At 53.8% G+C, this 14,667-nt stretch overlaps 1 protein-coding gene and 1 pseudogene across 3 annotated transcripts in view; both read left to right on the top strand.

Moving 5' to 3' along the window:
• The first annotated feature begins 1,828 nt into the window (after positions 1-1,828).
• UBE2F (ubiquitin conjugating enzyme E2 F (putative)) overlaps positions 1,829-14,667 on the top strand; it is a 51,752-nt gene continuing 38,913 nt past the window's right edge. Inside the window, exons 1-2 of one of the 3 annotated variants that reach the window (XM_067740066.1) lie at positions 1,829-1,986; positions 7,570-7,703. In XM_067740066.1, coding sequence (XP_067596167.1) covers positions 7,586-7,703 — 118 coding nt within the window. In that variant the 5' untranslated portion in view covers positions 1,829-1,986; positions 7,570-7,585. Of the gene's footprint in view, positions 1,987-2,428; positions 2,741-7,569; positions 7,704-14,667 lie in introns of those variants that run through there. The other 2 variants (XM_067740067.1, XM_067740068.1) reach the window with 2 other exon arrangements.
• Positions 5,460-6,389, top strand: LOC137226045 (uncharacterized; annotated as a pseudogene).

Genomic DNA, 14,667 nt, shown 5'->3' with positions numbered 1-14,667 from the left:
CTGGATTGTAAAGATGTATGAGGCCAGGCCTCAGCTCCACTGAGGCATCTGGGAGGACAAGGCCACCCCCAGAGGCCAGGACTCAGACGGAGCCACCGAGAGCTGGAGGCCGGGCTCCCAGTTGTCTCCTCATATCCTATGAGCATACCTTGTCTTCTAAATGTTTTGTGCTTAAGCTAGTGAAAGTTCGGTTCTGAAGGAGCCGCAGATGAACACAAATTGCTTCTCCAGGAAGCAAGGGGGCCAGCTTTGCCCCTCTCCTGCCACCTATTGGACATGGCGCATTGGTTGAGGGCAAATCCCAGCTCTGCCTTATCAGGCAGACTCCTTAACGTCTGTGCCTCCGTTTCCTCATCTGTAAAATGGGGATAATAAAACACCTGTTTCATGAGGTTGTTGTGAGGATTACATGAGTCAATAACCTAGTAAACCCTAAATAAGGCTCAGGTGAAGGCACGAGGCAGCCTCATGAAATGAAGCTTCATTTATCCACAGTGGTGAGATTTGGGCCACCGCGGGCCCATGTGTGCTCAGGCTGTCCTACAGACAGTGTTCCTTAGCAAGACAAATACTCAAGCCAATGCACTGTACCTTAATTTGCTGCCTTGCTTCAGGCCTTATCTTCTCTCGCCAGGACTGCTGCTACAAGCTCATGCAATACTTATCCGGCAGATGTGTTTTGACCACCTGTCGCCAGGATCGGGGAGGAGTGTTATGGGAAACACAGAAGAGGAGGACCTGAGGAGCTGAGCTCGGGAAACAGGCATTGACGGCGTCTTGAGCACCAGGAATGCGGAAGCACTGGGCTTCAGCAAAGTCACAGAGGGGCACCTGCCTCTCCCAGACCTTGGGCCCTCTCTGAGCAAGTGTTGTCTAAGCTTAGGCAAATTTAGGAGTTAGCCAGGTGAAGAAGGAGGAAACTGTTCCCAGACAGAAGGAATACCGTGAATTTTGTCCGTGACTGGTCTTCCTCACTCGGGTCAAGGAAACTTGATATTGTCACTCCACCGTTTAAAACCTATCAGTGGGGCTTCTGGAAATAAAATTCTAACTCCTTGGCTCTTTTGTCCCTGTCCACAAGGTGAACCTCCTCTCTCAGATGGCTCACTCCTCCAGGAGCCCTACCTGACCCTGCCAGAGCGCCTATTACCAACCACACCAGGACGCGAATGGACGTGAGAATAATTTGTATTCAACGAGCTAGAAATTAGAACAATTTGAAACAGATTTTTTAAAGTCAGTACTTTGCAAAAGTGTTAGAGCTAAAACAAGGCATGAAAACCGTAAGACAACAGGAAAGCGCCCACCCATTCCACTGCAGTCTCCCGGAGCACCCGGGGGGATTGGTGGCTGCACGGCTCACCGCCCGGCCCCGCTCACTCCCGACACTGCGGGCTGTGGGGCGGCCGCTCCTCTGCATCCTGAGCACTGTGATGGGCACACAGCGGGCGCCCCATCCACCGAGGCAGTCAGTACCGGCCTAGCAGCCCCTGCAGGCCACGCTGCGCGGGGATCCTCTCAGCCGCAGGCCCAGACTTAGCACACGGCCAAACGAATGGAGGCAGGAACACCGCGCAGAGAACCCGGCCCTTCGGCGCGCAGGCTCGGAAACTGACTGGGCGACCTCGCCCCCGGTCGCCGCTGACCAATCAGCGCGGGCCGCTAGATCCGTGCCCGCCCCAGGCCGTGCCGTCAGCCAATGAGAGAGGCCCGAGAGGCCGGCCGCCGAGCCCAGCCCCGGCCGGCGCACTCTGCTGTTCGCCTGTCAGGCTCCAAATAAAGTTCTTCGGGGCTTTGAATTTTTTTTTTAAAGCGCCCTCTGCAGTCTCGGCCGCCGCGGGCGAGAGCGGCCGAGTCCCCGCCCCGCCACTTCCGGTCTCGCCGCCCGGAGCCGGTGCGGCTGTGAGGGGCTGCGTTTCGCCGCCGCCGGCCGGCCGGGCATGGTGTTGGGCGCCGGGCCCGCCTCGCCTGTCTCGGGGTGCCCAGGTGAGGAGCGCGCGGCCGTGCGGTGGGCGAGGGGCTGCCACGGGCTGGAGGGTGGCTCGGCTCCCGCGGCGCCGCTGCACCCGGCGGGCGGGCCGGAGGGCGGGCGGCGCCGGGGCCGCCACAGGCCGTGCGGGTCCTCACGGCCGGGCGTCGGGGGCTGGAGGGCGGGCGGACGCTGCGGGGCGTGGGCCGGGGGGCGCGGGGCTGGGTCCGGGGCGCTGGCCGCGGCCGGGCTCCAGGGGCAGTGCGCCCCGAGCCCGGACCTGTGCCGGGCGCACACACGGCCTCGCTCGCGCCCGCCGTCGCGGGGGAGCTGCTAGCCGCATTGTCCGGGAGGAAACGCAGCGCCGAGTGGGCCCAAGGTCACCGGCCCGACGTGGCCGGAGGCAACGGGGCTCGGACTTAGGCAGCCGGACTCCTGATCATCTGTGAATCGGGCTAGGCCAGGGGGACGCTGAGGGTGAGGGGGAGCCCGGCTGCCGCCTCGCCAACTTGCCTGCGGCTTCCCCACAACCGGGGGAGACCACGGCTGGTTTGGAGGGTCTTCCCGGGCCAGAGGAGCTGGGAGGACATCTTGGACCGATCCGTACGGCCAAGTTTGGTGTGTAATCTTGGGTGTGGCCCCACCCTCCCTGGGTCTCAGTTCCCTCATCCGTCCCACGAGGGGATCGGGTCCGCCCTTCTGCCTTCCCTCCAGCGCCGGAGTGGGGTCAGGATGGACTGGAGTGGCCGGAGAAGGCTTCTTGGAGGAGATGTAGGAATCTGGGTGGTCATCTGTTATCCTAAAGAAGCAGCAGGTTTAGGTGGTGAAGGGAGGGAGGGCATTCCAGACCTGGATGTCAGGGTGAGCAGAAGCTTCCAGAAACGAGCGGGGTGTTGTTGAGGAACAGGGAGGAGGCCCACCTACCTTGTGCAGAGGATTCATGGCTGAGTAAGGGGATGAAGGTAGGGGAAGGGCACGGGTGGGGGAGATGTTCAGAGACAGAAATCATCACCAGGCTAGGTGGTGCAGGGCTGGACATACCTGCTGCTCAGGTAGTAGGCAGGGCAGTGCAGGAGGAGGCAGGTTTACTGCTCAGGTAAAAGGGTTGGGCTCCAAAAGTCATCAGTCAGCCAGCCATGGAGCCAGGTGGGAGGTTCCTTGGGCCCTGGCGTTCTAAAGGAGAAGGGTGGGGTGTGGGCTTTTTTGTGTCCTGATCTGGGCCTCTTTGGCTGGAGAAGTTGGTTGTCCCCTAGTGACCTGCAGTTCCACCTTTTACACTTAGATTGGGACTTGTCTAGGGCAGGAAGAATCGTAAATGAGGAGGTCCTCACCCCGTGAGCTGACTGGCCCCTGCACGGGTGACAGGGCCTGATTTTGCCACTATAAGCAGGAACACTGAGTCAGTACTGCTCGATGATGAGCCTAGTAAATACGGTACATCAGAATCTTCTCTGAACAGTCTGCAAGCAAGTCCCACCCAGAGGAAGAACTTAAATGGGCCAATTACAACTTGTGGAATTTAGAGACTGAGGGTGCTGTTACCGAAAATGCTGCCCTAGTCAAAGTGTAATTTGCAGTAAAGGGGAAGTTTAGTTTTAAATCAGGTCTTCAAGGGGTGAAGCATACTGAAGAAAGACGAGAGAATTCTGCAGCAAACTGCAGGTGTTCAGCTAACCTGACAGCTTGAATGATTATTTTCGTTCAGATCTCTTTGTACAGAGTTAAATTAGCAGCTATGTAGCAACCCCCGATTAGGCCTTTGCTTTATCCCTAAAGTGGTGTGTGAAAATGATACAGATGATGGAGAAATAGATGGTCATTATATACTTAGATTTCATAGAATGTTAGGAAACTAAGTTTTGTCTTCTACAGGAAACAGACGCCAGTGTTTTCTTTGATATCTTGCATAGTCAGTGTCCTGTGTATTTTATTAAGGGCCACAAACGTGTTGACGATTGAAAACCAGGAATCTGACTCTAAATGGAATTGCGTATGGGGCATACTCTGCCCACAGAGAAGAATTCGGTGTGGGGTAGGAGTATAAGAGAATTAAGCAGAGTCCTCAGACTGCAGCCACACAGAAGAGTGTCTTGGTGTGAGCCTTCCTTTGTATGAGTGGGTCTTGCCAGGACCCTCTGAGCAGCTCCTTCAGTGCAGGTCTGCAGGGAGCTGGGTGCGGACCAATCATGTGCCCTAGGACTCCCCTTTCTGTTGGGCTCTTTATTATGGCTTTCCTAGGGTGCTGCCTACAGAACTCTCTTTACACACGCTGTGCTTTTATTGCTTGACCTGTTTTTATTACCAAGGTCAGCTAGAGGATAGAAACCAAGGGGCTTCGTGATAGACGCATATCTTGGCCCACCATCAGGCGACCCTGTCGATGTGGTGAGAGTGATGTGTTCAGGTGTGGGTGCCTGGCAGTGGGCTTGCTGGGGAGGCAGACCCTGCTTTGGGATCCAGATCTGCTTGAGGGATTCCTGGCAGGATCGTTCGGGGGCCGCTGAGCAGGGGGGTGCTGGCTCTAGCTGGTGCTGCTGTGTCTGGTAGCTTGTGGGCTGGAGCCTCCACAGGAGTTCCCGACTCCTTGCCCCGCTCCCCCCGCCCCGCCCTCCCTTGTGAGGGGGCTTGGTAAACGGAACCGGTAGTCCCTGCCCTGGGTGAAGCTGGGAAGGTGTGTGTCCATCGGTGATGGTCCTCTCCGTGGGTCCAGCTGAGGTAGAGTGGGAGTAAAGAAACTAGCAATGGTTTGGTTTCACATTTTTTTTCAATTTTATTGAGGTATAACTGAAGTACACTAAACTGTACATACTTAAACTATGCAATTTGATCAGTCTTGACGTACGGATATACCCCTGAAACCATCACCACATTCGAGATAAAAACATCCCATCATCTACACGAGGGAAACTAGTGTTTCGTGGTGACCTCTTCTAGCAGCTGAGTGGCCTCAGACAACCCAGTTCCTGGGCCCTGGTTGTCCCAGAGTCCACATCCATAAAATAGAGTGGGAGTCGGGGAGAAGTCCTTCGCAGGTTTGAAATTCTAGGAGCTTGTGTGTAATAGAACTATCTCTTGAAGCATTTAGACCAGTGACTCCTCTTAAAAATTGTTTATTTATTTGTTTGTTTATTTATTTATTTAGGCTGCATTGGGTCTTCATTGCCGCGCGTGGGATTTCTCTAGTTGCGGCAAGGGGGGGCTCCTCTTCGCTGTGGTGCGTGGGCTTTTCATTGCCGTGGCTTCTCATTGCAGAGCACGGGCTCTAGGCACGCGGGCTTCAGTAGTTGTGGCACGCGGGCTCAGTAGTTGTGGCACATGGGCTCAGTAGTTGTGGCTCATGGGCTCTAGAGTGCAGGTTTGGTATTTGTAGCACGTGGGCTTAGTTGCTCTGCGGCATGTGGGATCTTCCCGGACCAGGGCTTGAGCCCGTGTCCCCTGCATTGGCAGGCGGATTCTTAACCACTGTGCCTCCAGGGAAGTCCCTAGACCAGTGACTCTTAAAGGGATTAGATGTGTGTGTGTTTGTGCATAGGTCCTGTACAGTTCAGAAGGTCATATTCAGTATGTTGTTTTCATGGTACAAACAATAGAAAATTAAATCTTACAGTCTTTGTGGGGTGGGGGAATACACAGAAGATGGTGTGAAAAGCTATGTGAGGGACCTGGGTTAAAATGGTTAAAAATACTGATGGGGGGAGAGTTATTCTTATAGTTTGGCTTTCAGGATCTTGGCTTCAGCCCCTGGCTGGCAGTGCAGAGGCTGCACGATGCCTGGAGTTTCCTGTAAAAGACGTGAACCAGCGGGAGTTCGTCAGAGCTCTGGCAGCCTTCCTCAGAAAGTCCGGAAGCTGAAAGTCCCTGAATGGGTGGACACTGTCAAGCTGGCCAAGCATAAAGGGCTCACTCCCTACGATGAGAACTGGTTCTACACACGAGCTGCTTCCACAGCACGGCACCTGTACCTCCGGGCGGCGCTGGGGTTGGTGCCATGACCAAGATCTATGGGGGGGCGTCAGAGACATGGCGTCATGCCCAGCCACTTAAGCAGAGGCTCCAAGAGCGTGGCCCGTCGGGTCCTCCAAGCCCTGGAGGGGCTGAAAATGGTGGAAAAGGACCAAGATGGGGGCCACAAACTAACACCTCAGGGACAGAGAGATCTGGACAGAGTCGCTGGACAGGTGACAGCCGCCAAGAAGCAGCATCAGAACAAATGATGCTCATTCGTAAAAACAAACAAACAAGATCTTGGCTTCAAACTAAAAGCTCTGTGCTTAGGTCATGTTTTTCATCTGGAAGTTTTTAGATCATTTTCTTTTGAAAATGATCAGAGTGGTACTGAAAGGAAATTACATTAAAGCAACAAAGGAAATTATGAAAATATTGAGCTGGTGACCAATTTTTGTCCTCAATCAAAAGAAGTTCCAGGGCTTCCCTGGTGGCGCAGTGGTTAAGAATCTGCCTGCCAATGCAGGGGACACGGGTTCGAGCCCTGGTCCGGGAAGATCCCACATGGCACGGAGCAGCTAAGCCCGTGCGCCACAACTACTGACCCTGCACTCTAGAGCCTGTGATCCACAACTACTGAACTCCTGCGCCTAGAGCCCGTGCTCTGCAACAAGAGAAGCCACCACAGTGAGAAGCCTACGCACCACAATGAAGAGTAGCCCCCGCTCGCTGCAGCTAGAGAAAGCCCATGCGCAGGAACGAAGACCCAACACAGCCAAAAATAAAAAATAAAATTTAAAAATTAAAAAAAAAAAAAGTTCCAGAATTCCTCTCCAACTGGTAAAGCAAGCAAGAAGAGTTAGGAGGCCTGTCAGATGAATGGCGGTTTATGTTAGAAGCAGAAGGCAGATTCTAGAGGACAGTTCTATCTGTAAACATCGTTGACATCTTTAGTCCTTTCTCCGAAGCAGTCAGGTGCATCACCTATTTTTGGTCTTTATTATCCTTCCCAGTGAGCTGTCAGTGAGGGAACCTGAAACATAGGTGGGTTGGAAGTAGCCAAGTGAAAATAATCTAGTTTGGAACATTAATTATAACTTAATTATGTTGCTATTGCCTAACAATATAAATACAGTACAACGTAAATAAATGTGAAGATGCTTATTAAGGTTCTAGCCACACCTTTATTAAAGGAAGGAGGAAAGAAAGCACTGCGGTGCTCCCTCCTCACCAGAGGTGGACACTCCCTTCAGTCTGTGCTGGGCCAGGCCCTGGGGCCACACCCTCAGGTGCATGGTCCACACAGCAGGGATGGGCAGACTTACCAGTGGACAGCGGTGGGCCTACGTGAGGCCCGTCAGCGGAGGTTGCCCTAGACCATGAGCGCCCAGGAGCACTGCCACTGCTACGTCCCGGGGCCTGGCGCCCAGTGAGTGTTAAATGCTTGGCTCCCCCGTGTTGAATTTTCATTCATACTTTACAACAGCAGACTTAGGCATAGAGGTTATCCAGATTCATTATGAAGGAATGCAGTGTTATTGTATCTTACGTGCTAAATTTTTCTGTAACTGAATTATGGGAAAAATATTAAAAACCACCTTACATCATTGTCTTCACTGTCCAGTCACTGTCTTAACCTGCTTTTGGCCTTTCAGGATAAAGGTAGCAGTGATGCTGACACTGGCAAGCAAACTGAAGCGGGATGACGGTCTCAAAGGGTCCCGGGCGTCAGCCACAGCCTCCGACTCCACTCGGCGGGTTTCTGTGAGAGACAGGCTGCTTGTCAAAGGTAATGACCATCCGTGTGAGCTGTTTTTCTATCCCATAACAAAATGAAGTCTGCCTGGAGGCTCTTCTGGGATACGAAGCAGCCTGTTGTTGAATAGAAGTACCTGTTTGAAAATATTTTGAAATATAATTGCTGTCACATACAACAGAAGAACTTTGTACTCTGCACACACTATGGGAATGCTGATGGCAAGAAAACGGTATTAAAACTGGTGTGTCTTATGCCCTTGGGATATTCTCTGCAGGGGCTGCCAGAATGCTAGCAGAAGGAGTAAGGTACTCCTTCAGCAGACTGACGACTCTGGTCTCAGTGCTGTCATTATCCGGCTGGTGTGTGTGTGGGGGTGGGGAGTCGGGGAGGTTCTTCCTTTCTCGACTCCTCAGCAGCAGAGTGTCTGACCTGTAGAGGGAGGGACTGGGGATCGGTAATCTCTTAGGATCCTTCTCTCTTTTATTTATTCACAGCCTGAGGACAGCCTTGTGCAAAATTGGTTCTTGTCCCAGAATTAATAATAGAGTGTCCTAGCATAGTCTTTGGAGAAGGGTTACGTGATGTATGTGTGTGACTATGCGAGTGTCTGTGTGGAACTTCTGCATGTGCCCGTGGAGCAGATTTACAACTGTTGAGTGCAAAGGCAGTTCCCGAGGGTCGTGAGGGCACGAAAGGTCAAACAGTTCCTGCCTTGAAGGAGCACTCTACCTTATGACACGTGTTTACGTTTTTTAAGTGTGAGGAGCTAGGAAGCACAGAGGGTTAAATGATTTGTTAGAACGGTCTGTTTTCATGTTGTGTTAGGTGGACACGGTGGGGGTGGCTGCCATCTGCATGTCCGGGAACAGATCTGCTGGTGGGAGACCTGGCGTTTATGAATGCCCCGTGTTGGGCCTTCTCAGAAGCAAAGCACAGCAGCGTTTGGGAAGGGGTGGGCACAGGAGATGCCGGGTTCCGGGACGCGTCACTGGTGTACTCTCCCCTGTTCTCCCTCTGCCCCTGGATCGTGACTGAGCTCTGGCTTTCCCAGCCTGATGGGTGATAGGTTAAAGATGGAGTCAGAATCGTTTTTGACATTTTGGCAAAATACCTTCTGTGTCAGGGAGAGCGTTAGACGGTATTTAGTTTGTTACAACACAGGAAGGTTTACCCTGCGGGGTTTGGGGCTGTGGCCTGGGCTGCAGCCCCTCACTTGGGTGGCCTGATAGGACTTGAGTCTCTTTCCTGGGTGCTGGCTCAAGGGTTCCATCTGCAGAGGAAGCCAGGAGCCAAGCAAGCCAGAGAAGGGGTTTGACGCGTGGGTCAGAGTCCTTCGAGGGGAGGGTGTTCTAATGCCAGGGAGTTGCGGTGAGGAAGGGGGTTGCAGCTGAGGAGGAGCGGGGGGGAAGCTGGCAAATGGACGGCGCCATCTTCTTTCCCGCCTCCTGTCACGGCGGACAGCAGCACTTGTCTGCTGAGCGCCTGCGGCCAGGCCCTCTGTTGGGTGCTTTATAGGGGCAGCTCTTGTTTGACTTTTGCTAAGCCTTGCCAGGTGGGTGGTTCATTTTACAGCTCAAGAACTGAGACTCAGAGGTTCAAAAGCTTGCCCAGGTCACAGCTTTATTGCAGCAAGACAGCCAGACCCACATTTTGGGGTAGGGCAGGCACTTGGGGAACAGACCCAGCAAGCAGAACCCGAAGGAGCAGAACAGAAGTGTGAGTCCCCAGAAGAGAGAACTCAGGGAGGCACAGAGGCTCCACCACACGCCCTCCCGCTCAGGGATTCCCTGAGAGCTCTCAAATGACTCGAGGCCCTGACGCAGCCCAGGGGAGCCCCCTGAGGCCCATGGAGCTGGACTCTGCCCCAGCTCCTAGGACAGGAGATGTCTTTGGCTGGGTTTACAGGACCCAGCTGAGGTCCTTTGATTTTGTGAGGCTTATCGAGGAGAGGTGCAAAACCTCCTCGAGAGGCCACCTGTTTCCATTCTCCCAGAGACACTGGGGGTTATTAAGTTTCCGGGCCCAGAGCACTTGCAGTTGGCGGTGGTTGTGTACCAAGCTTCAGTGTAACACGCCCCTCATGTGGCCTGCTCTCCATCTGCCTCGGGGTGGCCAGCCCAGTGTGGGCCGGCTGACTGAGTGGTGAGTAGTTTGGGCTCGTGGTGGAGGGTAGGTGGAGAGGAAGGGTGGGCCTGACCTGAGAGAGGAGGCTGTAATAAAGAACGCTCTCATGGCTGATGACTGTTTGGGCTGCACCTAGAGCGCTCCTTCAGAATGCGGCAGCACCTCCATTCTGGGGGTTTCTGATGGTCAGGTGGAGCCCGGCGGAGTCCATGGCTGTCGTGGGCCTGGTGAGGCACTTGGAGGGGTGGTTACTGTGAGAGTCCCTCCTAGCTGAAACTCCCCTTGGGGACTTTGAGAAAAGTCAGTTGTCCGGGTTCAGTGAGATGGCTGCAGTCAGGACTGTCATCTGGGGCTGTGGCTGTGGCCGTGGCCTTGGCTCACATGAGGATGTTGCTCCTGAGGATCCCTGAGTAGCAGAACAGTGTATTCATGCGCCTTTGGGACTCGGTGCCACGGGCTGGGTTCCCGGGAGTGGGGAATTTGGCGTGCGGTGTAGTTATTAAAGGGTATCCTTGGGACTGATGCCTGTGGAGGGTGGTGGAGGAAGCAGGAGCAGGCAGAGGGAGAGGGAGAGCTCTGACAGAGGCCCCATGACAGCCTCTGCTCCAGAGCAGGCGTGGCCCTTCACAGCTGTCCCCAGTCAGGGGAGATGGTCAGGCCTTCCTGCTCTGCTCGACCAGTCGTCAGATGGGTCTGGCCTGAGGTGGGACTCTGGGCAGCCCACACAGTCCCTGGAAGGGTTGAGAGCTGAAGGCCATCTGCTGAGAGCCCTCGCTGAGAGGGCATCTGGGCCATGCGTCCATCGCCCAGAGGAAAGACCACAGACACTTAGAGGCAAAAATACGTTTTTAGCTGGTCCGCTGCCATGCTTGACCATGCACGGTGGAGATCTGGCTTGGTGCGGATGGCTGTAAGAACGTGGGAGATCGGAGGTTGACAGGGACACTTGTCCCTAGTGGTGAGGGCCAGTGGTAGCTGCAAAACTGAAGCTTCTGTTCTTTTTCTTGGGCTAGTGGGCCCAGTTCTGAAGGTGACAGGTGGAGTCAGCTGTCCCTGGAATACTGTGGCCTGCCTCGGAGCCGCTGGCCAGTGTGAGGCTCTACCACACTGGCACCTTGGCCATACCAGCTTTTCATTTGCACCCCTGGGGTCATTCTCAAGGATATCCTCCAGGCTGCAACTGGAGAGATGCTTGCAGCAGCAGTCCCTGGAGGGTATAGAACAATCAGGTGTTTCTGGGCGAGGACTGAGGGCTGCTGTCTGCCCTGAATCCTGGGAGTTGGGGACACTGGGGAGAGAGCGTTTCAGATCTGCACATTTCCTTTTGGCCCCAGCTCAGGTCTGGGCCTCTCTGGGAGCCATCACCGGTGCTTTCAGCCACAGGGCAGAGGGCACTGCGTTTCCGGTGGACCCTTGTGGTTCCTCCGAGTCCGTCAATTTCTGAGTCTGATGATGCTCCCCACCTTCCAAAAAAGCCTCTGGGCAGAATGACCTACTTTTTTTTTCTGTCTGAAGCTTGGCACTTTTCATATAATGGGAACGTGATTGTGTGTCTCCCTGTCCTTTGACTTGTTCACGTGACAAAGATTTTAGTGCCTGGTGTGTGCCAGCCTCCTGTTAGTGGCCCCTGAAGACCTCAAGGGGCTCCAGGCAGGCTGGCAGGAAGCTTTTGCTAAATGTGGAGATTTGGAATTGAGCTGACTGAGTTCAGGGCCAGGGCTGGAGTTGGGAATGAATCTATAGCCATTGTCCCATCAGCCCCTGTGCTCCATGTGGCTCCTGGTGTTCTCTTGTTTTAGCAGCTGTGGCGGCTCTCCATACTCTGAGCCTACTCTGCAGAGCAGAGAGGCCTGGCTGCCCTCCTGCATGGGCTTCCCAGCATCCAAGGTGCAGGTGTCTCCACGAGGTGCCACACGGGGCCTCCTTTGGCTGAGCGCTTCTGTGTCCACATGAGCGGTCTGGTCACGTGGTATAGGAACGGCTCCGGTTCAGGGCGCTTCCTGGAAGAGTGGGCAAAAGAGAACCATTTATTGTTCTCCAGAGCTGCTCTCTCCATGCCAGGCCCTGCCCAGGACTCTGGAGGTGGGCTCAGGGTTGGCTTGTCATGTTGGCAGGGTATTCAGAGCATCTAGCAGCATTTGAAGCTGTGGCTGTGTGTTCCAATATGTGTTCTAAAGACGAGGGCAGTGGCCCAAAGAGGAGGAGTCCTGCTAACGTGGAGTAAGGCAGCTGGCCCAAGCCTAACCTTTAAATGCTTGGCTGCAGGGTTAAACACCACTGAAACTGCCCAGGGAATTTGGTGGCCCTCAGGTGTGCCCGATAGCCCAGGAATGGGGGTGGGCAGGGAGGATCTGTAGAAGACACGTGAGGGCTCAAGTCAGCTTTGTCTGCTCATGTTGAAAGTGGGTGATATGAGGCTTTGGGGATCCATTCCCAGAGACTGCTACGGGGGCTGTGCTGGTTTTCGGGGTTACATCCTAGCTTCCCCAGAGTGTGGAGGGAGGGGGCCGTGAGTACTCTGGGCCTGCACTCTGCAGTGTGCTGCTAGAAGGCCCTTGGACTGAGTGGAAGGGCTGATGTGGGGCTTGATGGGGCTCTTGGGCAGTAGCCATGCCATCTCTGGGAATAGGATGGTGCTGCTGGGGCAAGTGTCTCCCCCATAAGGGCACTGTGCATGGATGCTGGTGATGCAGAAGAGGTGCTCAAGGCATAAAGACAGACGGGAGGCTAAGAGATAAAGTTGTAGTTCAAGAAATCGAAGAGGTAGTGGTTCAGGTGGAAAGAGGTAATCAAGTCTCATGGGACATAGCTGCCAGCTCTTCCTGGGTCAAAGGGCACAGCTGCCCTGCCTCGTGTTACCTGATGGGGCTCGGAGCTGGCTCTTGCTAAGAACCATCTGCATCTATGATTGGCCTTTGTCTTAGTCAGCTCAGGCTACCATAATAAAAGAGCATAGACTGGGGGGCTTAACCAATACACATTTATTTCTCATGGGTCTGGAGGTTGGAAAGTCCAAGATCAAGGCATCGGCAGATTCAGTTCCTGGTGAGGGCCCTCTTCCTGGCTTGTAAGCACCTGGTGTCTTTTCCCATAAGGGCATGAATCTCATCATGAGGGCCCCACCCTCCTGACCTCATTTGACCCTAATTACCTCCCAAAGGCCCCACCTCATACCATTACATGGTGGGTAGGGGTTTAGGGCTTCAGCATAAGAACTTGGGCGGGGGACACGGTTCAGTCCTCAGCACCTTTGGAATGCCTCAGTCCCCAGCTGTCTGAGGAGAAAGGCTCCTCGTGTCTCAGGATTTTCACACTGAGAGTACTGCCACCCTGCTGGCAAGTGTGCTTGTTTGTTGAGCATTTCCTGAGCACTCCAAGTGTGCCAAGCTCAGGCCCAGGCACTGGGGTCCCAGGGCTGGGTCAGGATCTACAGGCCCCACCACCAAAAAGGCACAGGTTCAAGTGGCAGGTGGTGCGGAAACAGCTAGAGCACTGTGTTGTGGGCAGCCTACCGCAGAAGGGGCTGAGTGCGTGCTGTGTGGGGGCCATTGTGGTGATGGGGCGGATTTTGTAGTCTGACATTTCAGGGCAGTCAGTCGTGCTTCAAGTGGGCTCTGTGGTTTGATGTGTAGTTAGACAGGAAAAGCGTCTACTTTCTCAGGAGGAAGTTGTGCAGCCACTTACTTGTGCCAGGTGCCAGGTGCCTCCCCAGAGGTGGGCCTGTGAGCCGGAGAGGTGTTAGCATCTTTGCAACAGGCGCGACTTCAGCAGTTTAAGAATATCTGAACTTCTTGTTACCTTCCAGGTGGGGTGGTGTCCTTTGGGCAGTGAGGTTATCCAGGGGAGGACTGCTGCTTTGCCAAGAGGCCTCTTGAGCATGCAGAGCAAATCCCTGGTTTCTTTGGCCATAGTCTGCTTGTAGGCGGATTCTGAGGTTTTTACTATCGATGTCAGTGAATTATTATTTGCCATCATCAAACTACTTGTCATCTGTGACAACTCCCTGAGAGGAACACTGCGTTGTAGTTCGTTTATCTTCCATACTGGGCTGGACTAAAATGCCAGGCATCTTTAATGAAATCCTTCTGCCTCCAAGGTCATATTCCTTGCCCACTCTGGTTCTTGGACCAGAAGTCTGCAGAGGCCCTGACTGTGGTGGGGGTCATCACTGGACTAGGTCTGAGGGCTCTCGTCTTTGGAGTTGAATTCTGGACCACAATGTGAAATTATTGAATCCGTCTGTGTAAATTAGCTGTGTGTAAATAGTTTAGCTTGGCAAAGTAGCTTACAGCAGTTCCTATACCTGGAGGAATAAAGCAGTCAGAGGCCTAGGCCCCAGCTAGGACTTTTGGTGTAATTGGTCTGGATAGGGTGGGGTGGCAGGGTTTGCTCAGCAGGTGCTAGGTTGTGGGGATGGGTACACAGCTCCAAATTTTACTAAAAATCATTGAATTATACACTTAAAGTTGGTCTATTTTATGGTATGTAAATTGTACCTCACCAAGGCTGTTTATTAAACAAACAAACAAAAAAAAACAAAAAAATTCCCCAGATGATTGTGTGCAGCCAGGGCGGAGAACCCCTGTCCTACAGTGAGGCGTCCTCTGGCCCAGAGCCTCTCATCCCCACACTAGGTCCCTGTAATGCAGCATCCGGTTCTGTTGCTCAGTCATCACGACACCCTGGTCAGTGCATCCCTGCCCTCCTGTGTCCAGGCCTCACCTTTTCCCTGTTCCTTGGCAGTAGACTGTCTTCTCAAATTTTTCACTTCTGTCATGTTGCCCCATTTCACATCCTCTGGGCATGTTTTCTATTTCTCTGGGTTTTTGTAAAACTGAATGACCAGAGTTCTCATGACAGGAGTCAGGAT

This window comes from Pseudorca crassidens, chromosome 6 (assembly GCF_039906515.1).
Source record: "Pseudorca crassidens isolate mPseCra1 chromosome 6, mPseCra1.hap1, whole genome shotgun sequence".
Taxonomy (NCBI): Eukaryota; Metazoa; Chordata; class Mammalia; order Artiodactyla; family Delphinidae; genus Pseudorca; species Pseudorca crassidens.
Note: the sequence above shows the minus strand (reverse complement) of the source record. Positions and strands in the feature narration are given on the sequence as shown.